Source organism: Pyxicephalus adspersus, chromosome 5, assembly GCF_032062135.1.
Source record: "Pyxicephalus adspersus chromosome 5, UCB_Pads_2.0, whole genome shotgun sequence".
Classification (NCBI taxonomy): domain Eukaryota; kingdom Metazoa; phylum Chordata; class Amphibia; order Anura; family Pyxicephalidae; genus Pyxicephalus; species Pyxicephalus adspersus.
In genome coordinates this window covers 107,987,232-108,013,039 of record NC_092862.1, presented here as the reverse complement: position 1 = coordinate 108,013,039, position 25,808 = coordinate 107,987,232, and the positions used below count along the sequence as shown (strand labels likewise).

At 37.0% G+C, this 25,808-nt stretch overlaps 1 protein-coding gene across 3 annotated transcripts in view; it reads left to right on the top strand.

Moving 5' to 3' along the window:
• Window positions 1-25,808, top strand: part of RARB (retinoic acid receptor beta) — a 400,124-nt gene that overhangs the window by 372,335 nt on the left and 1,981 nt on the right. For all 3 annotated transcript variants that reach the window (XM_072412402.1, XM_072412403.1, XM_072412404.1), the window contains 2 exons: window positions 23,192-23,396; window positions 25,080-25,238. In XM_072412402.1, coding sequence (XP_072268503.1) covers window positions 23,192-23,396; window positions 25,080-25,238 — 364 coding nt within the window. The remainder of the gene's footprint in view (window positions 1-23,191; window positions 23,397-25,079; window positions 25,239-25,808) is intronic.

Below are 25,808 nucleotides of genomic sequence, written 5' to 3'. Positions count from 1 at the left end.
GATCCTAGTGGAAGTCCTTAAAATTTGAACAGTTTATTACTTAAAATTTAAAATGGAGCTCCGTTTCTTAAAACAGCGTTATCATTAAGTTCACTAAATCCAGTCTATGATAAAAAAAACAAACATAACACCTATGCTTGCTTTTCGTGAAGCCTGTATCCTAAAACTCACCTGTATATAACACTTTCAGGTGTGGTGCATACCTGTTCCCTTGTTGTGCTCTGTGGTTCCTACCTGTAGCTCTTATACTTTATAGTGTCATAGGAGTTGTCAGGAGAAACCATGGTATGTATGTTTGAGGGGTTAGTATACAACATCATAGAAATATTATTATATATAATATATGTATTATATATAATAATATATATATTATTAATATTAACCTTTATTTATAAAGCTGCAAATTTTACTCTGTGTTCTTCAGAAAATAATATCTGATACGTGCAGTGATTAGAGATTAGTTTTAAGACACAGACTGCTAGGACGATATGCATGGGCTGTGTTTATTTGGTGTTTTTCCTGACAGGAATGCTTTATGAGTACGTTATTGTTGCTTGGCTTTGGCGACATAAATAGTTAAAATAAATACAAAATGTCCAGGTCTGTCTGTGAAGGTTTAAGATGTCTACCTGATTATTAAATGATTTGGCTGAATTAATTAGTTTCTGTTTGTTAATATTAATGATTTAGTGGAACATTCAGAAATGCTGAACATCGGAGATATAAATGATGCACTTTACAGGAAAAAAACAGTGCGGCCATTAGAGATTGTTTCTTTGGAAATACATTCTAAAAATAAACATGATAAGTATATCAATTACAGAAAATGTTAAACAGTGGAACCATGTCATCATGTCCTGGGAATAAGCACATCACTTCCCCCTTTATTTTCTGGCCTATAAGTATATATATGTATATTTGGTTGATCGTGGCTCTAGTTTCCCAGGGCCAAAATTCAAAAGCTGTGGGGCGTAGATTTGAGGCTGTTACATGGCTGAATGCTTTCATATCATTGTGAATGAGATGTATTTTTCTACGTAGGCCCGCACCTTTCAGTGACCCCCTATGATTTATTGACCCCACTGTCATCTTCTTTCAGGCCGCTCCGTCTGACATCTAGTGTTTGATTTCCCCACAGTGGCTAACAAGATCTCACAGATCTCTGTGCCTCGCCTTTGTTGGCCTTTTCTTGTGAGGGGAACGCCACAGCCCCGGTGAAAAATGAAGAGTTTTGTTAGGGCAGAAAGGGAGTGCTTTGCATGGTCAGGCCAGCTGGAATGTGTGACTGATCTGCTGATTCTCTTCTGTACCACCATTCTTGTGCCGGCCATGGGAATGCTGCAAATGCTGCTTACCATCCCACCCCTCAGTGGCCACATGGCACCACTAAAGAGAGACGGACTCCTAGCACCCATATCAATGAGTTACCGCTGCCATTTATTTGTACCAGCATGTTCTGTCATGCAGAAGGTGACATAGTGGGGACGCCGAACAGACTGAAGAGTGATGCAAGGATAGCGGCAGACAGAGGCTGCTAAGGGTTGCCAAATGTTCCCTGTTAGTAGTGTGATCACTTATTTTAATTAAAATCTTCCATAGATTCCCCAGCATTCTTTACACTATTCTCATTCAATACAAAACATCAGCTGTGCAGACTGAGAGGGAATCCTATGTGACCATACTGATTTATAAAGGAAGCATTTGGTGTATTTTCAACAATACAATACACACTGCCTTTAAAAATCAGTTTAATAACGTTCAGGATCTTATAACTATATAATATATATATAGTGGGGATGTCTGATTAAAAAAAACAAATGCACAAATTAAATGCATGCAATGGAGTTTTTTTACCTGCCAAAATATGAATTCTGTTGTCTTACACTTCCTTGCATATAATTGGGCATTCTTTGCTATATTGCTGGTGGCTGGAACAGAGGAAGACATGGCAGGGTTTTATTGGAACGGTATCAGTGGGCAGGGAGCCTGTCATGGACACTGTCTATGCAAACCTTAAGGAATACAGTGGTGTCTCTTTTCTATATCGAAGCTGCTGACTGGTCAGTGACAGAGCAGCATGATGAGGTTGTCCTTCCACTCCTGTTCTCTCCTCCTATCAGCATGTTCTTTTGTTTACACATCTACATGAAGCACACTTGATTGCCCACCAGTCCTGGCCGACTTTCTCTTAACCTGAGTGCTGCTATAAATAACTGATCCCAAATAAATTCCAGGTATATATATATATATATATATATATATATATATATATATAAAATATTTCTTTACAGAGTTGTATTATTGTGTGGCTTTTGTATTTGCTTAGAGTTCATCAATGTATTGATTTTGTAAAGTAGAACAGCAAAAAAACTTTTGACATAACTTCCATTCAGTATTTTGTACAATATTTGGATGCATAAAGTGTTTTCAGTATTCAATGAACCCAGTGGAAAATGTTCATCATTTATACATTGCAGCACCATCATATAATACTTGAAAATATCACTGTAGGTAAGTTGGTTGCATATATATATGAGCTGGCACATCTGTGAAAATTTGTATTTAGCAGTTTACCATCCCTGCCCCAACGCTATGCTGACATCTCTTTACTCACTGCTCCTATCAAATATTTCTTACCAGCTCATGTGCATTGAAGTGATTGTCTTCTGCTGCTCTTCCTCTCTAATCTAAGCCCCTGTACAGAAAGCTGATGTTTTAGTTGAATCCTAAGTGGGTCCCCATTTGATGTGTTTAAATTGTAACTTTTCCCATTAATTGGGGAGGGGGGTGTTGCTGATTGAAAACATGGAGAGGTATAATGCAGGTGGTGTGTGGGGACACCGGCTACACCAGAAGGTTACTTACATTTAAATATGTGGCAGGTGCACAATATTATCCCAAATCAAATATTTTACTCAAAATAATTTTCAATGTTGAGTAAAATGCTATTTGCTTAAAAAAGTAGATCCCTTATTCCTATATAATTGGTATATTTAAAAACATTTATTTTTTGCTTTATTTGTACAAATTGATGTAATGCATACCCTCTGTTTATACCTCTTTGTACCTAATAACTAAGGTTGTAGTGAACAGTTGATTACATTACCCAGTAATTCACGGAGACCCAGGAGTGTGCCAGTAATGCAGCATTCATTTACTCTGCACATGTGGTTTGTACAAGTGACTTGTGCAGAAAATTAGGTCATTTTTTTCCAACTAGTCTGCAGATGTTTGTAATTGAATTTTCCCTTTGAGAAGCCCGTTGTGCTCCATTTCACTGCGCTTACACATTGGGTACCTTGGTGCAGGGAGCAGCATCCTAGGGCAGGACGAGCAATTACAACTGTCCAACTAGTCCATTAAAAAAAATTTAAACCTGGAGTATGATTGTGTAAGTAAAAGTGTAAAGTGAACCGGTTCTTACATACTCCCCTTCCCTTCACACAATAAAGTTACCCTTGTCTTTTGGTAACAAAGAGGAATACCTGTACAGGGAGAATATGACGCACTCCCTTCCTCGTACATGGCAGCACTGATACTTAGTGATTGGCTACTGAACTCTGAACGCTGCCCTCACTTCCCTCCTGACAGTACAACAAGCTAGTGGGGGAGCAAAGGGAAGACAAATGTCTAGCTAGCAAACCTGCATGAGTAAAGCCACAGTCCATTTCCAGATTTGTATCACTGTGTGTCCTATCTGAGATGGAGACCTCACTTTCTGTTCCTATTATCACGCAAGGGAGTAAGAAGAAAATCTTTAATGGGGGCACAACCAAAACAATAAACAATGTTAACCCTTATCTGCTCTGCAAAAAAGTGGTCTCTCTGGAGAGATTCTGCTCATTTTCTGCCCCAACAGCCATACAAAAGTGGACAGATTTCTCCTACAGGGACAAAGAAATCAGTTTTAACTTTTATGCCGTACATCCAAAGTTACAACAGAAAAGTTGTGTGCCAGTTGTAAATGTTCTACTTATATTGTACAGCGTGGTAAGTCATCCATCATTGTCCATGTAATTGCAGTTTGTGATTGTACACTGTGAAGCATTTAAGTGAATGAAGCATATGAATTTTCTATCTTTAGTTTTATGAGTTGCATAATATTAGGCTGAGTACTCTGTGGTTATTTTAAAAAGGAGACAGACAAATAAGGCTCAGCTAATAGTAGGATATGACTGTATTAAACTGGATATTGATATAAGGCTGCAGCTCGATATTAGGAAATTATCTGGCTGCCAAATGAAGTCTGGCCCGCCTGACATGCATGTCTACAGGCTCAGCGGGAACACCCTGTTTAGTGTTATCTAAGGGGAACAGCATGAATAAGGCTCACTATGAACCTTTATACTTTGGTTCTATAGTATAGCCAAACTCATGTATAACACAATCATTGTTTAGACTCCTTGATAGGATAGGGTGACAGCAAACCCACCATCATACCAATGGCTAGTCATAGAACCATTCTTAAATATAGAAGAAGACTAAGAACTATAACAGTGGTCGCCAACCTTTTGGACATCACAGATCCCTAAATTTACAGACTCCGGACCATGCGCGGGGAGCCGTGTGTACCTCAAAGGGGAAGAAACTTCCTCCAGAGTGACGTCATGAAGCCAGAACCCGTCCATTCTCGGAAAGTGGGCAGGTTGTATCCAAAGACACAACCCGCCCATTGACCTGAGCCTGCGATCCATACGGGGGACATGGTCCGCGGCTCTGGGTGGTGCGCCCCCCCAGCGGGATCAGGAGAAGGACCACTTGTTGGCGCTGTACTATATGGTATGTTCGATCTATAAGATGACAATAGCAAATAGATCAAAAATTAAAATGTATTTTTAATTTAATATTTGGATATATTATCAATTAAAATTGTTATGACAAGGTGTTTTTTGTTCTATTAGCTAGCTAAAATCAGCACTATGCTATTATAACTATTTGTTATTGATATTTTGGATGAATGTGGATTAAAATGAATTTGGCAAGAAGCATAATAGGTGGGCAGAGACCTGCCTGTCATGCATGACTTTAAAGATTCATTACATGGCTAACAAGTAGACAGCCATAAACAACAAGCACAGCAATGGCTGCTTCCAAGTTTGGAGATCTACAGATATGGTATCTGGTTATGTCAATACAGACAGTTTGATGATGACCACATTAGTATATCTGTGCCTTTATAATATGTCTTCTTTTGTCTATAATGATATATATCTGTAAGTCAGAAGTCTAAATATCAAATAAGATCTATTTTTATGCAAGATAAATGTTGAATGTGAAGAATAAGCCATGAATTACAGTAATAAATAGATGCTGCACAGATAGTCATGTTTATATAAGATGAATGAATAGTGTGAATTGGGCATTTGAAAAGAATAGTATAGTACAGTGGAGACTTGAAGGATAACTCAGGGAGAGCACAGGGAAGGCCCAGCAAACGGTGAATGGATGTCTTGGAGGATATTATAAAAATGGGAACAAGAAACTGGAAGCACAGGGTAGTCTAATAGATCAAAAGGAAAAAAAATGTAAAGCAAGCCAAGGTCCACAGTTGACTGTAGTGCTGGAAGGTGAAGAATAAGACAATCAGAAGTGTTGATCTACATGTTTCTTACCTATGCACACATTGGCCATGATTCACTAAAGATCTCCAAGTATGAAGAAGATAGACCATCATATCTTCTGCAGTCTCAAGTTTAATACATTAAAACAGAAGATGGCCAATTGACTAACCTACAGTGTTTGTATATCAATTAATTTCACTGTTGTGCTTTGTTTACTAACACCTTCAGGAGGAATAGTTCTTTGGTGATCCACATGGAGGGCTATATATTTATGGTAAAACTAAAATTTGGGGAAAATCCTTGCAATGAGGCTCCTCCACATTCAGATGTTAGAAAATTATCCATTTTAGCAATTGCTTTTTATTTCTGCCTGAACTCCCACTCACACTTGCGAGATAGGAATTTGCAATGCCAGCACTTACATGCAATGATAAAAGATGAGAATCAATCGAAAACTTTCAGCCCAACTGAGCAGTGTCAGATGGACAGTATACAGCATTGTATCTTATATATCCCATTTTCACTTTTCAAAATTGCCTGTTTTGGTCAGTGAGTATATTTTATGTTTTTTGTGGATACCGTTAAAATGTGTTAATTCCACATTTCCCATAATCATTTGAGAATATTGTGTTGTTTTAAAAATATTTTTTTTTGATGACTCTTCATTTTTAGAGGAGAGTTTAATGGAAATACAGCACGATTTCCTTGTGAAGCTTATGAACAATGTCATTGCCTAATTTACCTGTAATTGCATGCCTGCCACACTTCCATTACCGTCTGCTCTTTGCTTATAGCTCAATAATCTTCCCATCACACGCAACTCTTGCTTTTTAATTTGAGATTAAACATTTATGATCTATTTGAGTTAAGTAATTAGATAATAATGGAGCAATTGTAATACCGCACTATTTTGTCACTTTCCTTTTTACTGATCTGCTGGTGTCTGAATTTCCCATCTGTAAAATTGTGGTCTGCAATATCCTTAGTTTATCTTCTATATATTACATCTATACATACTTATTCCATTTTAAAGGATTGTAATTCATTTTTCCAGAGTTCTATAGTGGCTTAAATGCATTAATATGCTAAGCAGGTTTAACTCTCTTTTTCCTGCAACATTGCTTTTCTGCTATGCAAAGTCTGCTTTGGACAATATAGCATAATAACCACAAAAGAACAAAGATCAATTTTATCTGTGTCCTTTTAGTTCTACATTTTTCCTAGAGTATATACTTTTATTTGTTATTATATTTATAAAGATTATAAGTGTAATTTATTGGGTTGTATTCATAAAAGTTCCTAAAAAATGCTGATACGCCACAGTGGGGAAAATGTTGACAGATCGTAAAAGAACCTTTAAAATCGCAGTCATTGGGGTGATTTTTCAGCCCAGCAAAATGGGAAAAATAGGAATAGTAATGGCTGAAAAGCCAATATGTTTCTATTAAGCAGCTTGCTAAGTTAACATAATTTTTACAATAAGTGTATTCTTTATACATTAATAAAATCTTGTGAATGGTTCCAAAAAAAACAAACTGATTATTGGTTCCTTTGGGTTTTCTAGTTGGTTCAACAACCACTTATTTAACATGGAAATTTAGGTGAAAGGACAAACCAAACACAACACATATGGAGTACTTGAAATACTCTTATACCTCCATACCCTCAATGTCTTTAGAGATCCTATTGTATTTAGCTACTGGTCCTAAAACAAACAGGGAAGGACCAATGGTATTTGGACTGGGAGAGAATTACAACCAGTTGGGCCTTGTCATGATATAAACATTTCCTGCAGTTTAAAGAGTGGGCCATGGTACTGCAGCGGTGGGGAGGCCAAAGTGAGAGATGCAGGTTGTTTTAAAGAACATGGTTAATTGGAAATGTTCTTTCTAAATATACAGTATATATGCTACATAGGGTTGTATGGGATTAATTGAAAAAATACTTTATTATAAAGATTATTGCAGTTCTATAAAAATATGGTCTCTCCTAAATAAAATACCATGGCATGATATTACACTGGTCAACAAACATTTTCTTGCCAAACAGTTTAAAGTCATTTTAGGTTATGTTTGATGCACAGATTCCAAATATGGTGTTGGTTATGCTAGATTGACTCTTTAAATAATGACCTCAATAATAACCTCATAGAAAACATGAAAATTAGGAAAAATAAACTAGATATGCCTACGTATACAAAATTAATTTTTTGAAATGTCACTATATTCTATATTCAGTATATTTACAGAACTAATCACAAAGAAGTCATTGAAAAACTCTGTATGATTTCCTTTTATGCTGATCAATCACGTAGAAGGCTCCAGCAGTAGTCTGCCATCGTGTGTCCATCCCATCTGCCCTGATACCTTTCTTCCATCACCTTTATATCTTGATGAAACCTCTCCCATTGTTCCTCACTGAAATCGCCAAGGTTTTCCGGAAATTTTTGCAAATGGCTATTAAGATATTGTACCTTTAAGCTCATAGTAGCACCCACAGTTTTAAAGTTTAAGAGCAGATTTTGTACAAGTTCTTCATAATTTTGTGCTTTATGGTTACCCAAGGAGTTCTTGACAACCATGAGATAGCTGTGCCAGGCAGAATCTTCAGTATCAGTCATGTAACTTGTAAAATTTGAATCATATATCAGTTTCAGAATCTGGGGTTCATAAAAGATTCCTGCTTTTATTTTTTCAGTATTCAATCCAGGGAGGAATCTACAAATGTATTTGAAGCAATCACCGTCCTTGTTAAGAGCTCCAACAAATTGCTTCATTAATCCCAACTTTGTGTAGTGGAGGCCATGTCACTTTTTTCCAGTGATCCTTCATTGCTCTACTATGCCACAAGCAGAAGTAACATGGGTACTTTGTGTATCCACTTTGCTGTCCAAGTAGGAAGTTCACTTTTAATCAACAGATATGGACCATTGGTGTTCATGATAGCAAAGCTTTTGTAAGACCATTTTGATATTTTTTACATAGTTACATAGTAGGTTAGGTTGAAAAAAAGACATAAGTCCATCAAGTTCAACCACTAGGGAAATAAACATATCCCAGATATTAAACCCTATAAGACATAGTTGGTCCAGAGGTAGGCAAAAAAACCCTGGTACAATTTGCTTCAACAGAGGAAAAAAATTCCTTCCTGATTCCAAGCAACCGGATGTTCCCGGGATCAACAGTCTCTGTTATCTTTTATTTTAAAGCCTTAATACCCAGTTATAATATGTGCTTCTAGAAAAGCATCCAGCTTTTTCTTAAAGTAATCTATAGTAGTTGCTGAAACTACTTCCCGAGGGAGCTGATTCCACATTTTCACAGACCTTACAGTGAAGAATCCCTTCCTTATCCGGAGCTTAAACTTCTTTTCCTCCAGACGCAAAGACTGCCCTCTTGTTCTTTGTAATGATCTCAAAGTGAATAATGGGGAAGAGAGTTCTCTATTTGGTTTATAAATTTATACAGGGTGATCATATCCCCCCTTAAACGTCTCTTCTCAAGGGAGAATAGATTCAGTTCAGCTAATCTCTCCTCATATCTGAGCTCCTCCATTCCTTTTATTAATTTAGTTGTCCTTTCCTGCACTCTCTCCAATTCCACAATGTCCTTTTTGTGAACTGGTGCCCAAAACTGGACTGCATATTCCAGATGTGGTCTGACCAATGCTTTGTCCAGGGGCAGGATTATGTCTCCATCTCTGCAGTCTATTCCTCTTTTAATACAAGAAAGTACTTTGCTAGCTTTAGATATTGCAGCTTGGCATTGCATGCTGTTATTAAGTCTATGATCTACCAGGACCCCCGGATCCTTTTTCATTTCTGACTCCCCCAAATGTATTCCCCCTAGAAAGTATGAAGCATGCATGTTGTTAGCTCCCAAGTGCATAATTTTACATTTATCTATATAAAATGTAATTTGCCACTTGGTTGCCCAATCAAACAGTACATCCAGGTCTGCTTGTAGATTATAGACATCCTGTATGGATGTCTTAATTCCACTACATAGTTTGGTGTCATCTGCAAACACAGAAATGATACTTTTAATCCCAAACTCTTTATCATTTATAAAGATGTTAAACAGTAAAGGTCCTAACACTGAACCCTGGGGTACACCACTAATAACCTTAGACCATTCAGAGCATGAACCAATAATTACAACTGTCTGGATGCGATCTTTAAGCCAGTTCTCTATCCATTTACAGATTGACTTTTATAAACCTATCGACCCTAACTTGCATATTACCTGTCTGTGGGGTACGGTGTCAGATGCTTTAGCAAAGTCCAAGTACACTATATCAACTGCTATTCCACTGTCTACCTGTTTACTTACTTCCTCAAAAAAAGAGAGTAAATTTGTTTGACAACTTCGGTCTTTCTTGAAGCCATACTGACTATCACTTATAATATTATTTTCTAGCAGAAACTCCTCTATGTGGTTCTTTATCAAACTCTCTCAGACTTTTCTAACTTTGGACGTTAAACTAACCGGTCTGTAGTTACCTGGTAATGACTTTGCTCCCTTTTTGAAGATAGAAACCACATTGGCTTTACGCCAATCCATCAGTACCTTGCCAGTGACTAAAGAGTCTCTAAAAATAATGGCTTTGAAATAACTGAGCTCAGCTCTTTGAGCACATATACTTCTTTAGGTTTTGTTGAGTGACCAATTGGAATTGATTCATAGCAGTTGCCATTATCCAGTAAACAGATTTCAAACTTTGTGTGGAACTGTCTGTGAAAAGCCACCAATCTTCTGCTCAGTACTCTGGTACCCCCATATGGGCTAGTAGTCCAGGCATGTTACAACTCTACACAAAGTCTCCATCTTTACTGAAATATGGTAGGAGTGTCACCTTTCTTGTCCTATAAACCGGTATTTTACCTTCTGGTCTCAGACAGTTCTTTTCTTTTATCCTGGATGCTAAAAGTTCAGATGCTTGTTTTGACAGACTTAGGTCACTTAATAAATCACTGAGCTCTTCTTAGGAGAACTGCTGGTTTGATGAAACACTTCCTTTATATTCACTTCCACTGCTAACTCCTGGATTACACTTCAAACCCTGTATATCCCCCATGTCGGATACAGGAATATCAGGGAGTGTACTGAACACTGGTATGGGAACATCAGCACCATGTGGCACAGGTCGTCTTGCTGACTTCAAATACTCCCACTTGTTTTTCTTGTAACGATTTAAACCTTTTACATTCACAGCATAAAAATAACAATCATTATGATGATTTTTGGGCTCTCATCATACCATAGGTACACCAAATTTCAGACTTTCCATTTTTCCACTGACATAGACATTCTACATAAGTTTTACATACCATATGGGGAGCCCAATACTTATCTTGGTCCCTAGTTTAATACTAATAATGCAAGATATGCTTGTTTCACAAATTCTGTAATGTTTATTCTGTGTTTTTGCTGAGAATATTACCACAAATGTAGCAAAATACATTAGGGTTATTTAAACAACTTCTTGAAGAATTCATATTTCTGTAAAAAAAAATGTATGAATAAAAAGAAGACAAATCAAAGTTTCAAGAAAATAATGTTACATTTAATGTATAAAATGCAAAACATCGGTGTAAATAAAGATTTATATTAATATGCTGTGTTATCATTTGTTGTTGGTAAAATCGTCTATTCCAATTCCTGTATCACAAGAACTAGAGCCAATTCAATGAAACTGATGTCATTTCTGGATTTACCAGACCTGAAATACACTAAATATATTAAAAAATCCTTTGCAAGTGAAAATTTTTTTTTAGTTGAGCTGCTGAAACTTTTATGTTTGGTGCACTGTGACCTCAGGGAGCAGATAGTAATATACCCCTCATCACCAATCACGGACTGGGTCTGGCACTGAGATCTGAATAAGGTGGCATGTCCACTCAGGGCCATTGGCCCAGTTTTTGTTATTTGTACTTTCTTGAAGGACAAGTGTCCTCAAGCCCCAAGTCCAGGGATAATTTACATCAAACCAGATTTACCAGGCCTAGTATACTATTATTTGTCTGATAAGCATTTATTACACTTGTCTGTAGTTTTCTAATTTTGTTTCCTTTAAATCATTTATGTCCTGTTCTTGTTAACCTCGCTCCCCAGTATATACCTGGTAATATCTGCCTAATCCCACACATCAGCTTTACTACCCTAAAAACCTTTATTATTCCACACTTCCCTTCTTGCAGATTCAAGTTCAAAGATTCAAGTTCAAAACCAATTTCAGCTCATTTGAGATGACCGGTACAATACTGTATATGATATAAAATCACAATTCCATTTTTCCCATTTCTTAACTCTTTCATGGAGACAGGCCCTACATTATACTATGTACAAGTAAAGGTCAGCACCATGCAACCTGGCTTACTGGGGATGAATGGAAAAGGATGGGTATATACTAAACTGGCATACAGTTGAGCATCTTCCTAATATATAGTTATCCTTACATTGGAATAATAGACATACGGCAGCCTCCAATGATATTCCAGTAGACTGAGAACATCTCACTGCAGAAATGCACTTTATTCTGTCATCCTTCATTTTCCTGCACACACTGAGTAATATGTTTATTGTTAGAACAAATCTGTGTGTTTACTGGATTGACATCTTCTTTTACATGCTGAAAAAAACAGCAAGATATTCAATCACAATAACTGATCTAACCTACAAAAGTCATAAACTTGGAAGGATTCTTATGGAAATAACTGGGAACCTATAGTAAAGTGCCTGATCAATTATATATACTTTTTAGCCCATGAAATGCCACCTCTGACAAAGCCATCCAAGAGGTATGGATGGTATTATGCTATGTTGCTTATTCTTACGGTTGGTTGTGACAAAATAGCCATCCATGTATTAGTAGCAATAGTATTTCATGTGTACAGAGCAACTCTGATATCAAATTTGTACGATTAATTTATAGTTATAAAAAAGTGATGTAAGTCATAGCAGGATACAGTTTCCTCTGCTGCAGAAGAGTAGTAGAAACCCCGTGCAAGGTAAAAGGAGTCTTTGCAAAATAAAATATTAAAGTACAACTGCATCTGATAAAAAGTGTTTAATATGCTGCATTGAACTCTACTGTCCTATTTTCCCTGAATGTGAAAAGAGATCTTATTATGATATACTTCAGAATGTGCTTACTTCACACTATTCTGGTACTGTAGAAAGACCATAAAGAGGACTTGTCATTGTTCAATCCATAGAAACTGCTAAAATCTTTTTTTCTTGTACTTCAGCAAATGCATTGACAGCAATATAGAGCACTACAACCTCAGAAGAGGAACCAATGTACCACCCTGGTGTTCTGCATGGGATTACATGTATATTTTACCATTATATAGTATGTATCAGTGATATACGGATAGTATGTAGATATACTCATGTATTAGTAATGTACAAATTGATTTGCACTGTCTGAGGTTTGACCTGATTTCAGGCTAATTAACTTGTCAGATATTCACAATATTTTAGTGGTTGGAAGCAAAATTCTTTGGATCATTAGACGAATTTCAGCGGGATCCATGATGATGCTATCCCATCTCAATAAACAAAATCAGAAGCATAATCACAAATACTTACAGTTAAAACATCTTAATAATAGGTTTTATGTATATATTTAGCTGTTTGTCAAAAGCTGAATTTTTACACAATGTCATGTATTATATTCCACATATATTAAGGGGTAGTAACAAAATGTATTATTCTTGCAGTACCAACGTGACATTTATCCAAAAAAGCAAACAAAAAAAACTAATTTCTAATTGTCCTACAAATTAAAATAATAATGATATTGATTTTTCTACTTTTAAACACTAGAATAACAGAAAATTATTAGTGCAAACAAAGCTGCTTTGGGTTTAAGGATCATTCTTGTTCTTTATTTACTGTAATCTGTGGTACACAAGACTGTTACCTTTGCCTAAAGTGTTCCTCTTTGCAAACTCAAAAGGTTAGGAGGTATGGGAAGATATGCATTATTGCCAATTGTTGATATGCCTATTCTAGTATTTAGTATTGAAATATGAATGGATGGGCACCTTGGTTCAATCTTCAAGATCAGACGTCAAGGGCTTAATCCTAGCAATGTGGCTGGATTTTTTCTATAATTTGCTGTTTCCTTTAAATTGGAATAAACAAGGTGTCCATGCTTATCCCTATCTAAATTGACTTTATATATGGATTTATGTATATATGTATTCTGCATGAAAGGTGATAGAGTACCCATCATTTAGGAAAGGAGCTTCTGAAGATATAAGGCATTTTGGTAACATTGTTTCTGACATTGCCAGACCTAACCAGACCTTTCCTTCATCAAATCTTATTGCTCCCCATATTCTAGTTATGTTTTAAAATTACAATAAATGGTTGTGCATGATATTTACTTTACTAGGAAAACACATTCCTGTACAATATAGCTATTTGGCTGACTTCAGGCAGTGTTCAAGTGCAAGGGTCATTTTCACTGGCGGTATGACACCAGCCAACTCTGGTTTTCATAAACGCTCTTTATTTGTTTTAATAAAAAATAAAGCCCTATAGCAAAATGCTTGTGATTGTCTGTAGCAGCATCATTCATAGTCTATCACATGCCGCATGCTATTTTTAATTCGTCTGGGAAATTGCATCTTCATATTTAAAAAAAAAGGAAAACGCTAGACTTATCAACAAAAGACTTTTCATGGCAATATGAAGCATTTGACTTCCATGTGACAAGATGTACAACGTAAATGTCTATTTCTACTATGTGTGAGTGTAATAATGAGGTCAATTCTCATTCAGTGGCTGGCTGTTCATCTTCTCTCTATTGCTGCTTTACAGTCATTGTGCCTGCTCTAAAGCATAACATTTTCTAATTTTATTAGTGCTGAAATGTGTAAAATGCTATTGATTTTCCACTATTCATTATCGTGGGAAGAGACTTCTCAAGTCAATTGTGCCAGGATAATAGTTAATAACAGTACAGTAAGTTCAGGATAATTCATTGCTTTGTATTTTAGGGCAAAGTCATCGTATACTTTCTCATCTATGGGATAGCTGTAATCAGGCAGTCTATGACACTACATTTTTTTTGTAAATTGTAATGAGATTGTGAATTTAGACCATCATCTTACGTCAATTATTTTTATTTATTTATTTTTACAGTTTGATAGGATATTCAAGTACTTGATTACCGATTTGTTCTTTACTACAGCATATGGTTGTGTGCTATATATCCAAATTCAGACTTGTACCATGATAATACATTTTAAGTGAGTTATCAAGTTGATTTAATGTTTTTTCCGCTGTACAGAAAAAAATAAGGGTGTAATACCAGTCCTACAACCACATCACACATTGATGAGACGTTTTAACCATGCTTGGAAATTTTATCCCTACTAAATAACTACTACAAAATGGCCATACAATCTTCAGTTATTTATGGGGTCCATTCATAAAGCAATTTATCTGACATTAATACATTCCCTGGAAGAGAATCTTTCAGGTCCATGTTTTTTCAATATAAGTAAATTCTCCACCACTTAATGTTTCAGTAAATGTTGGATGCCTTGCTTTACAAATAGACCCCTAGGTTATCTAGATAGTCTGTAAATGAGATATTAAACAATAGAGTTAAAAGTGTGTGTACTTTATATTGGGAAACATCACCATTGTGTACTGGGTGGCTATGAAAAGTTCTTCATTGTTAGTACATACTGTAGAGAGTTCTACACAGACTGTTTTCAGAACTTGAATTACACAATTATACACAACCAATGTTCGAACAGATACAGCAGATAAATTAACTTGTCTCTTATGGTTGTGCACACCTGTGTACAGGTAGTCCCTGGGTTACATACGAGATAGGGACTGTAGGTTTGTTCTTAAGTTGAAAATGTATGTAAGTCAGAACATGTACATTATTTTAATAAATGCAATTAGGACAGATGTTTGTCTCAACATATTATTAGGCAGTGCGGTGTCATTACTGTATAAAATCCTCACTGTGAGTTAATCACAAAAAAAGCAAAAAACTTTATGGAGACTATACATTTATTAGTTTCTGGAGCAAGCTGTGCTTTGATATGCAAAAAGAAACAACTGCAGAGTTTGTCTTTTTTATTAAATAGTTACAAGAGAATGCAGAAAGAGCTCAGTCTCAGCTGTGTTTAGCAAAAGACTTCCTCTGCAAGTCTTGAAAACTGCCCCCTCCAAGCCTCCATCCTTCACAGGAAAGAGCAGGGAAGCCCCAATCATATCTAGGAGGCATCCCTATGTTGGATGTCCTTAACCCAGGCACTTCCTGTACTTTACTCTTAATATCAACTATGCCCACATGCAGCTACCTATCCAGTCTCAATGAATGTTGAGTACAATACAACTCCTTTATTACATTCCTATGGCACACCTTGTAAATGTTTTCTGTTTTAACAGTCCAAACCACATTTTTAGACCAACAGCAATGGAAAACAGTGCATACTTGGTCTATGGTCCCTATCAATGCTCTTGGCTGAAACATTTACAGCTAGAGAACGTCTCAGTAAAGTTTAATATCCTTATACTTTGCAGCATTGCATAGGCTGTATGTCCTAAACATTGCTGTTCAGCTATTGCATATCGGCCATTCTGAACTATGACCTGGTAATACAGATTCTCATGTCTAACACATACAGTAATTACCTGGAATTTAAACAGAAGATGGCCAAGGTCTACAGGTTAGTTCATCGGCCTGCGAGAGCTAAATTCCTTGACTCAAATCCAATTTATTCCACTGCACACATCTGGAAGCCTAGTTTGAACAGCCATCATTTTTCCGTCATGTCAGCAGTCCACATATTTAATCCCTGAAAAAGTCTGAACCATGAAATTTAAGATACACCACTTACTTACTGTGTCATCCCTAGTTCCTAATATAAAACAAATTGCTAAGTCTACAGGTCACAAAAGGAGTTTTACTCTCACTGACATAATGAGAATGCATACAGTCTCTGGGACTGTGGCCAGTTGGATTTTGTAATAAATTTAGAATGAAGATGGTTCGGTTCTATTTCTATTTTATTCCATTTAGGAACAAAGATTTGATTCCTATTCTATTTAATGAATAAACTGCTTGCTGGCAATCATCTAAAGCATAGTAATTTCAGCATTTCTCCAATAAAAGTATTTTTCGTAGTTTAAGATTAAAGTCTCCTTTGTAGATTAGCCTTTCCTGTTGTGTTTAATTAGAACAGTGACACCTAGGAACTCCCCAATATCACCCAGCAAGGCCTTGAGTTTTAAGGTGCTCCTGTTTAAAGTCGAATTCCAGGAAAGAAAATGTATACCCTTGAAGTGGGTCCTATTACTGACTGCAAGGGTTATTTGCTCATTTTCACTAGAGGGTAAATGAAAACCAGGATTAACCGTAACTTACTCCTTACTGCACCCCTGGCCCTCAGTGCTTTGGTTTGTGGCCTTTTGCCCTGGCATCATCTTGTACGGTTCAAGGCTTTTAAACTTGCACTGAAGGGGTTGAACCATCATTTTGGCAGGGAAGTGAGACCTCTGGGATGCCTTTGTAGGACCGGTCTACAAGAGTGTTTTATCACCCCCCAGACAGTGGAGAGGAGTGCTCACTGCAAGGGTTAAAAATATTATTTTCCAAGGTTCAGCAACAAGTCATTACTAACCTTTCTAGCTGCAGATACTATGGATAAATGATTCTTTATGATGGAAAAGACATTACAGAAGAAATAAATTACTGCTCCTTTTCCTTTTTTTTCTTTGGCAGCAGAACTTGGCAGCTTACCAGCCCTCTATAAAAACAGACATTAGGTACTGTAAGAAAAGCAATAAAGGGGTAATGAGAAGTTGTAAGAACCTCCTGAGATAAACATTTCATCCTCCTTCAAATTCTTGTCAATTGCCTTAACAATTGTCAGAAACATGATTCCGTACAAAAATGTATTTACGGGTCCATGAGCTGAATATTGAGGGCCGGAATATATCCGCAAAAAAGATAGCCCAGATACTTGACATCTCACAGGAGCGTGTTGGGTTTGTTATCACCACTATCCTAGACATGCAGACGAAGTGGGTGCGGAAGTGTTTGAACAGTGATCAGAAGAAGGAACGAGTTGAAGTATCCAAAGCCGTTTTGGCTTATTTTGAAGCTGCACAGGACTTTTGGCTAGGTTAGTGACTGAGGATGAAACCTGGCTCGACATCTATGATCCTGAAACCAAGGAACAGTCAAAGGAATGGCGCCACAGCGGGTCCCCGCGGCCGAAGAAGGTCTGAACCCAGAAATCAGCCAGAAAAGTCATGGCGTCCGTTTTGTAAGACAAAGACAGTATTCTGTTCATGGACTACCTACCTCAGGGCTCTAGTATCGCCAGACAGTATTATGCTAACCTCCTCCACCAGCTGAAGGAGGCAATTAGGACGAGACGTTGTGGAAAGCCGACCAAAGGGATAATTTTTTGCAGGACAATGCACCTGCGCACACGTCCAACGTTGTGGCTGCCAAACTGAACATCCTGGGTTTCCAATTGGTCCACCATTCCCCCCACTCACCTGACCTGGCCCCTTCGGACTAATATCTGTTCCTGAATTTGAAGAAACACCTGAAGGGACAACGTTTTGAGGACATTTCTGACGTCAAAGATGCTGCCGAGAGCTGGTTTGTGGCCCAACCTCTAAAAATGCTGCAAATACGCTGTACCAAGTGTATCAGTTCCAAGGGGGGGATATGTTGAATAAATGTGGTATTTCTTTACTCTGGCTCTCTTATTTCTGGGCAAAGCCAGAAACACCTTAGCACCCTCTGGTATATATTTTCTTAAAATGAAACATAAACAGTAAAAAACATACTAGTAAGCTTTATTACAAATTTGACCTGTATGTGTATGACTGTGGAAAAGTCTTTAGATTGTAAGCTCCTTTGTGTGGCAGAAACCGATGTCAATAGTTCACTACGTAAGACTATCATAAGGTTATCATTGTTGTAACTTTGTTATCATTGTTGTAGATAGTTACATAGTCAGTTAGCTTTAAAAAAAAAGATATAGGTCCATCAAGTTCAACCACTAGGGATATATACATATCCCAAATAAAAACCCTATAGACATAGTTGATCCAGAGGAAGGCAAAAAAACCCTTCGTTTATAAATTTATAAAATATTTTGGTGGTCAGTGGGAAGAATGTCTCTTACAATGCTGGCAAGCATGGAAAAATGTCACCCTTACAGATAGTCAAAAAGACTATTGGTGTCAGTTAAAGTGACCCGTGAGGCCCAGATTCCTCATTGCTCAGGGAACTCCTAGCAACCTGTGGACGAACCCTGGTTGGGAAACACTGTGTTAGCCCGTTAAACTCTTGTCCTCACAGACCAGGATCCACACAAATTTCTAGTATTTCTTTAGCGGGTTGCAAAGAATCATCAAAATTACATGAAAGTCCTGGCCTGTTTGTGTCCCTGAAGGACTGTCGTTGGACAGCTCTGCTATCACCAGAATACTTTTAGGACCATTAGAAAACGATACACTCGCCAGGTAACCTATCCTGTAATGGATGTTATCTCAGCAGTTTTCAGAAAGGCTGTCAGCATTACCCAATATGCAGATAGCCACAGTATAAACAACAGATTTATGCATATGAGATACCATCATGTTACAGGGTAGGGCGGAGGTAAAAACATGAAGGACATAAAGATTACTTTAGGCGAACTTCCAATAATACATCAGTATAAGTGTTGATATAAAAATATATTCTAGTTTACAATGAATATGGCTCAAAGAATTCTCAAAAACAGACTTTATCTGTTGTTATCATTCACATAGATATGGCCAGAGCACTGCATAAGCACACCCTGTTTCTGTAATGCTGGCCTTTTCCTTGTGTAAAGTTGCTGCCCTTTCTTTTTTTGTGCTGTGCCAGCAGATGAAGATTTGCAGCAATACACCTTGCATTATTTAGTGATGTGACCTTCTTGCTTGCCACCTTTTGTATGCAGTGTTACTGTTATTACCAGTGGTCCATCAGTACTGATGAATGAAGACAGGGCAGGACATCAGTGATCGTAGTCTATTATGTGATGCGACACAATCAGGTTATAGCACAGTATGTGGAAAGGTGTCAATAAGCCTTAACTACTCAGCAAACACTTGCAAATACTTATTCAAAAAATCCAGAAGCCTTTGCTCCATCAACAATCTTCAAATCGTTAGTAATGGTAATAGTTTTAAAATAGAAGAATGTACAAAACAATTTCCGGTGATTTCTTTTATTATTTCTCAAAACAGGTTCTCCTATAAGAAAATAGAAAATACAGGAAATGTTCACTACCTTTTCTGTTTGTTACCATTTATATATCACCAATTGAAATTGCCGGTTTTATGCACTTACCTGTATCCTTAAAGAAAAACCTGCATTAAACTTAGATCAAACAAAGATCGAGCATGGACATCCCAACTTGTGTAGACTTCTCCCACTTCAAATATCTTTGTTCTTTTTCTTCCTTTTTCTCCTCCTATTTCCCTCTTTTCTACCCATTCTTTACCTTTCCTACCTTACTCATACTATGCTTTTTTCCAGCTCTTTATGACACTGTAATGAAAAATCTCATAATATTTCTTTTCACTGCTGATACCCCCACAACTATAGTAATCCTATGTAATAAACTTCATACACCCCTTTCTCCTCTCTTCGCTCCCCCAATGACCTACTAATGACTTCCTCTCTCATAACCTCATCACATGCACGGCTGAGAAGCTGCCCTGACTCTCTGGAATGGTTTTCCTCATCCTATTCAGCTTGCTCCTACATTTTGTTTGTTTAAAAGACTCAAAACCCATCTTTTCAAACTTGCTTACCTGTCTACTTCTGTCTCTTAAAACCTCACTACTTCCCACCATTCTATATCAAAGTTCCTAATGTGTGATACTTACCCCACCTCCTACATTGTAATCTCTTCTGAATAGGGTCCTCCTCCTCCTGTATCACTGTCTATTCGTCTGTTATTTTGCAACCCTTATTTGATGTACAGTGCTGTGTAATATGTTATAAATATAAATAATAATATATTAATATTAATAAACATTTATAATAATACATATGCTAGATTTCTAATGCCAGAGATGATGCTTCATTAATGTGTGAAAAAAAACCTGTTGGAGGGAGAATAAACAGATATTATGCTAAACTTTCCCTGGTCATCCTTGTGTCAACAAGATCCCGGGGAACGCCAAGTGTCCCATAACTTGAAGACATTGTAGTGTAGTTTCCTCTTTTTGTAGGGCTTGATTTGGGCTATATATTGTCCAACTTTTCTTCCCAGTCTTTTTTTGTAATTATATTCAAATTATACCAAGCTATTGTTAAAGGGGACATAGAATGCAGGGTTCACTTTGAGAATGTATTCAAACTGACCACAAGATATAACTGAATTTTATAAAAAAAAACATAACGGTTACTGTGAATCAAAATTCTTTGTTCATTGGCTCTTCAACTATATGAATTCTTATGTTGGGTATGTCAAATGAGGAGGTGTGCACGGAGAACAAACACACTCTGGTTCCTTGAACTAGTAGAGGCATTTCATCATTTTATCTTTTTTTTCTTGTTTCTGTCATGGTAAAGCAAAAGGAATAATTGACACAACCAAAGCATGGCTTTGTCTAACTCACAATGACCTTGAAGCCCAGACAAAAAATCCTTCTGGCTAGCTTGGATACAAGCTTTTCCCTGGAATTGAAAGATTTTTTTGGTATATGTAAAATCGTACTTTCCAGCATTAGCTATAGCAGAAACCTCTTTAGTAGCTTAAAAAGTGAGGATTTCTGATTGGGATATTTTTTAATTTTCAGTAAAGATTGACTGGTATATTTTAGAGATCCTCTTCTTTTTTTTTTATATAACAAGGCTATGAAGCCATGTTCCTCAGTTTTGTAATAGTCACTCATTTTTTGTTATCTATAATCAGACAGGTTGACATGGTAGTGTCAGCTAAGAGCAGAACACACTATTTATATCAGTTACAGCTTCTTCAAGGGCTGCTTTCATTATAACTCTCCTTTTCACCTTTTCATCTTTTTTTTTTTTTTTTTGCAGTTTCAGTTATTTGATATCAGTAACCAAAAGCTACTTCTTGGAGCTAAATATTCCTAATGCTCTGTTCATATAATACAAATATAATAAAAATAATACAAAAAGTGAGGGGGGTGATTTGCTACTCATGAGGCATTTATATTTGGCATTGTATTAATATATTTAGACTTGCAGGTAAAACCTGCTGCTCCTACTGCTCCTGGGGTCTACTGGCAACTGCTAGGTACCTAGGAAGAGTAACAGGTGGTAATCACTAGGCTTTCTCAGGCGTTTGCAAACCCCTATGCATGCATTTATTTCAAACTATTTTATTTTGGCTGAAACCACTTGAAAAAGCCTTTTGCAAAATGCATACATAAGAGGTGACAAGCAATTTTAATTTTTTATATATGCAGGAGGGCTGCAGTGGCCTTTGAACACTTTATTTTGTTTCTGGGGAAAAAGAAAACAGCAACACTACTGCTATTACCTGCCTAAATGTACAAAAAAAGTTGAAAAACTGAACCATTTATTCCAATATAAATCTTTTTTTAACCAGTACCATGCTTTTTGGTCTTCATAATTTAATATGCTTTTGAGCCTTTGTTGGGTTGCAGTCAGAGGGCCTAATTAACTAAAGCTCTCCAAAGGCTGGAGAGGATATCCACACCTTCATCAGTGAAGCTGGATGATCCGGAAAACCTCGAATGGATTTCTTCAAAGTCATTTGCTATTTGCTAGCAAATGTTTTGAATCCTGGACTAGATCCATTCTAGGTTTGCTGCATCTCCCAGCTTCATTGATTATTATTATTATTATTATTAATATTATTATTAATAAACAGGATTTATATAGCACCAACATATTACGCAGCGCTACATTAAATAGGGGTTGCAAATGACAGACTAATACAGACAGTGATACAGGAGGAGAGGACCCTGCCCCGAAGAGCTTACAATCTAGTAAGTGAGGGAATTTACACACAATAGGATGGGAGATATGTAGTGGTGGGAAGTAGTGACGGTTTCAAATAACAAATAATTGATGAAAGTGTATCCTCTTCAGCCTTGGAGAACTTTATTAAATCAGGGCCATACTGTCCATAGACATTAGACTGTATGATGTGCACAATCTTATTTCAATATGAAAACATTGGGGTCTGATGGCAGAAAAAGGCCAAGTGGTCCATTGGGTCTTCTCTGTGTAGCTTTAGTTTGAAGTTATACCCCTGTGATTTTTATCACAGCTTTATATATAAAAAAATGATGATGTATTCTGGTCCAGCTTCACATTCATTCAGGTACATATTGGAAGTAACCATAATTTCCAGTGTGACAGAGGACACAGATTAAAAACAATAGGAAAGAAAACACCTGTTACATTTTTTCTATCTATGGTTTCCGGCCCCATAATTTCTTGTCCTGACTGTTAGACTGAGCTGAAATCTTTTTTTTCTTTTGCCATGGCTATGACAGCCACCCAGATTGTTTGCTCTTACCCCTACAGCTACCATGTGAGTACCACCATAGTATCTCAATCTCTTATATCTGTGCTTGTTTTGTGTCTCTGTATAGATTCTCCGAATTTGCACAAGATATACTCCAGAGCAGGACACTATGACTTTCTCAGATGGCCTTACACTCAACCGAACTCAGATGCACAATGCTGGGTTTGGTCCACTCACCGACCTTGTGTTCACGTTTGCCAACCAGCTACTACCTTTGGAAATGGATGACACAGAAACTGGCCTGCTTAGTGCCATCTGCTTAATTTGTGAAGGTAAGCATCTTACCAGTAACAAAACTTTTCCCATTTTCTGTTCCAGTATTGGAAACCAAAGATAAGAAAGATAGTTGATATTCTATATATCTATACTTGCCTCAGTCAGTAGGCCAGGTTTATTAAAGCTGTCCAAGGCTGGAGGAGATACACTTTCATCAGTGAAGCTGGATGACCCAGCAAACCTGGAATGGATTTTTTAACAGTCATTTGTTAGCAAATGTTTTAAATCCTGGAACAGATTGATTCCAAGTTTGCTGGATCACCCAGATTCACTGATGAAAGTGTTCCCTCTCCAGCCTTGGAAAGCTTTAATAGATCAGGCCCTTCAATGGCTACCCCAGTATTCATTCATGGTGGGTTTCTGTAAAGCCATGGTCACTGTCCATGTATACCATATGCCTTTCAAAACCCAAAACATTGGGTGCATTTAAAATGGAGCTGGCTTTCTAAGGCGGTCCTACTTTATAAAAATGTACCTGGACATCTTGGTATGCATTGATCACTTATGATTATCCATCCTTTTGTATAAACATTTGTAATAGTCTTTCACAACATATATTTGCTGCCACAGTCAGAAGGTGAACATATATAAAATCTGATTTCTGCACAAGTTTATACAAAGAAAGCAGTTCAGTTCCTTGACCTCAATAAATCACATGACCTGCAGTCTCAGTGATATCATTCTAACCTGCTGTAGAATGTACGTATCATTGCCATGTCATGTATTTTTGCAGTTATGTTTGTCCCTCAATAAATCTTATGCTGTCCCTTGTCAACCTTTCCTACTCAAATAAACACAAGATCTCTGATTGTCATAAATAAGGAAGATAGAAATTTGTGGCTTTAAAGCACAAATTAAAGGCCCCAAGATTACAGAAGACTAAAATTTGTTCTCTAATGTGACCTAAACAAACCTCAGTCTAATTACTATTTCACATGTCAGCATGCAGCCAATGTGTCCCCATACCTATAACCATTACCATGTGTATAAAGGTCCATTAAATCGAAGGAGGACGATGTGCTAAGTGCTGTAACCCAAAGTAATCTATACAAAATATAAAATTTATATGGAAAAAGAAAACTAAAATCTAAATAGTTTTGGCTCTGAAAAAATGTAAATGTTATGTCCATGATGAGATCTGAAAGCACACAAAACTGCATCCCAGTCAATCTAATATCAGCCACTCTATTTGACAGCTGTTCCTGTACCAGGCACAAGTTAAAAACAGCAAAAATTCACCTAAGCACTATGTTCTGACTCAAGAATGAAAGGCAATCAGTGCTCGTTCACTGTGCCACTTGTGCTGGAAATGGTTGGCTGCACGTAATGTATTAAAGCTCTTACAACTTTGAGTACCCCATATGTAATATATAGAAACTGTTTCAGTACAGATAAGCTCTATCAAGGGAGAATAGTGCATGTTGAAGTGAAGGAGTATATGTAGTAACAGGCATCTAAGCAATATTTTTCTAAAGAATTACACCTAAAAGGCACTCAGATGTCAGCAGGCCAAATATAGCTAATGCAACACAATTCATTCACCCAAATGGCGAGGCTTGTAGACTGTTGCCATCTACTGGCTAACCTACATCTGACCTGAATGTCAAGAAATGTTAAGTGCCAATAATTCACCGAGATATTCCACGTGAAACATGTCACTTTTTCTGTTACTAATCTAGACCGTCAGGACCTTGAAGAGCCAGCTAAAGTAGATAAGCTTCAAGAGCCATTACTGGAAGCACTGAAAATTTATATCAGGAAGAGAAGACCCAACAAGCCCCACATGTTTCCAAAGATTTTAATGAAGATCACAGATCTTCGCAGCATCAGTGCAAAAGGTAAAGTATATCCAGTGACCTTGACGATGATTTACTGAAGAAGTGTAAAAAAAAGTTTACAAAGTCAAGCACAAAAATAGCAAAACAAAAAAAATTATTTTGTAGATGGTGATACAAATGAAGTGAACCAAACAACTCATTCACTGTACTTTCAGAAATAAGATCATAGTTAGCCCTTTAACATTTTGATTGTATTATTATTATTATACAGGATTTATATAGCGCCAACATATTACGCAGCGCTGTACAATATATAGGTATAGTCATACATTGACCATTTAGTTGTATAGTCATAGTTGCTCATTTCTGGCCCTATAGAAAAGACGGATCATCCAGTTTCATAGTAATGAGCCTGATTCTTCACCATTATGCTATTTCAGGAATGGATTTAGGTGATATACATTGTAAGGCTAAGGCTGCTTTTGTGATTTTCAAGTAAAAAATTCTAGATTTTTACATTTTTTAGAATACTGAAGAAGGCTTAGAAACTACCGTATTTTTCGGACCATAAGACGCACTTTTTTTCCCCCTAAAGTGGGGGGAAAATCAGGGTGCGTCTTATGGTCCGAA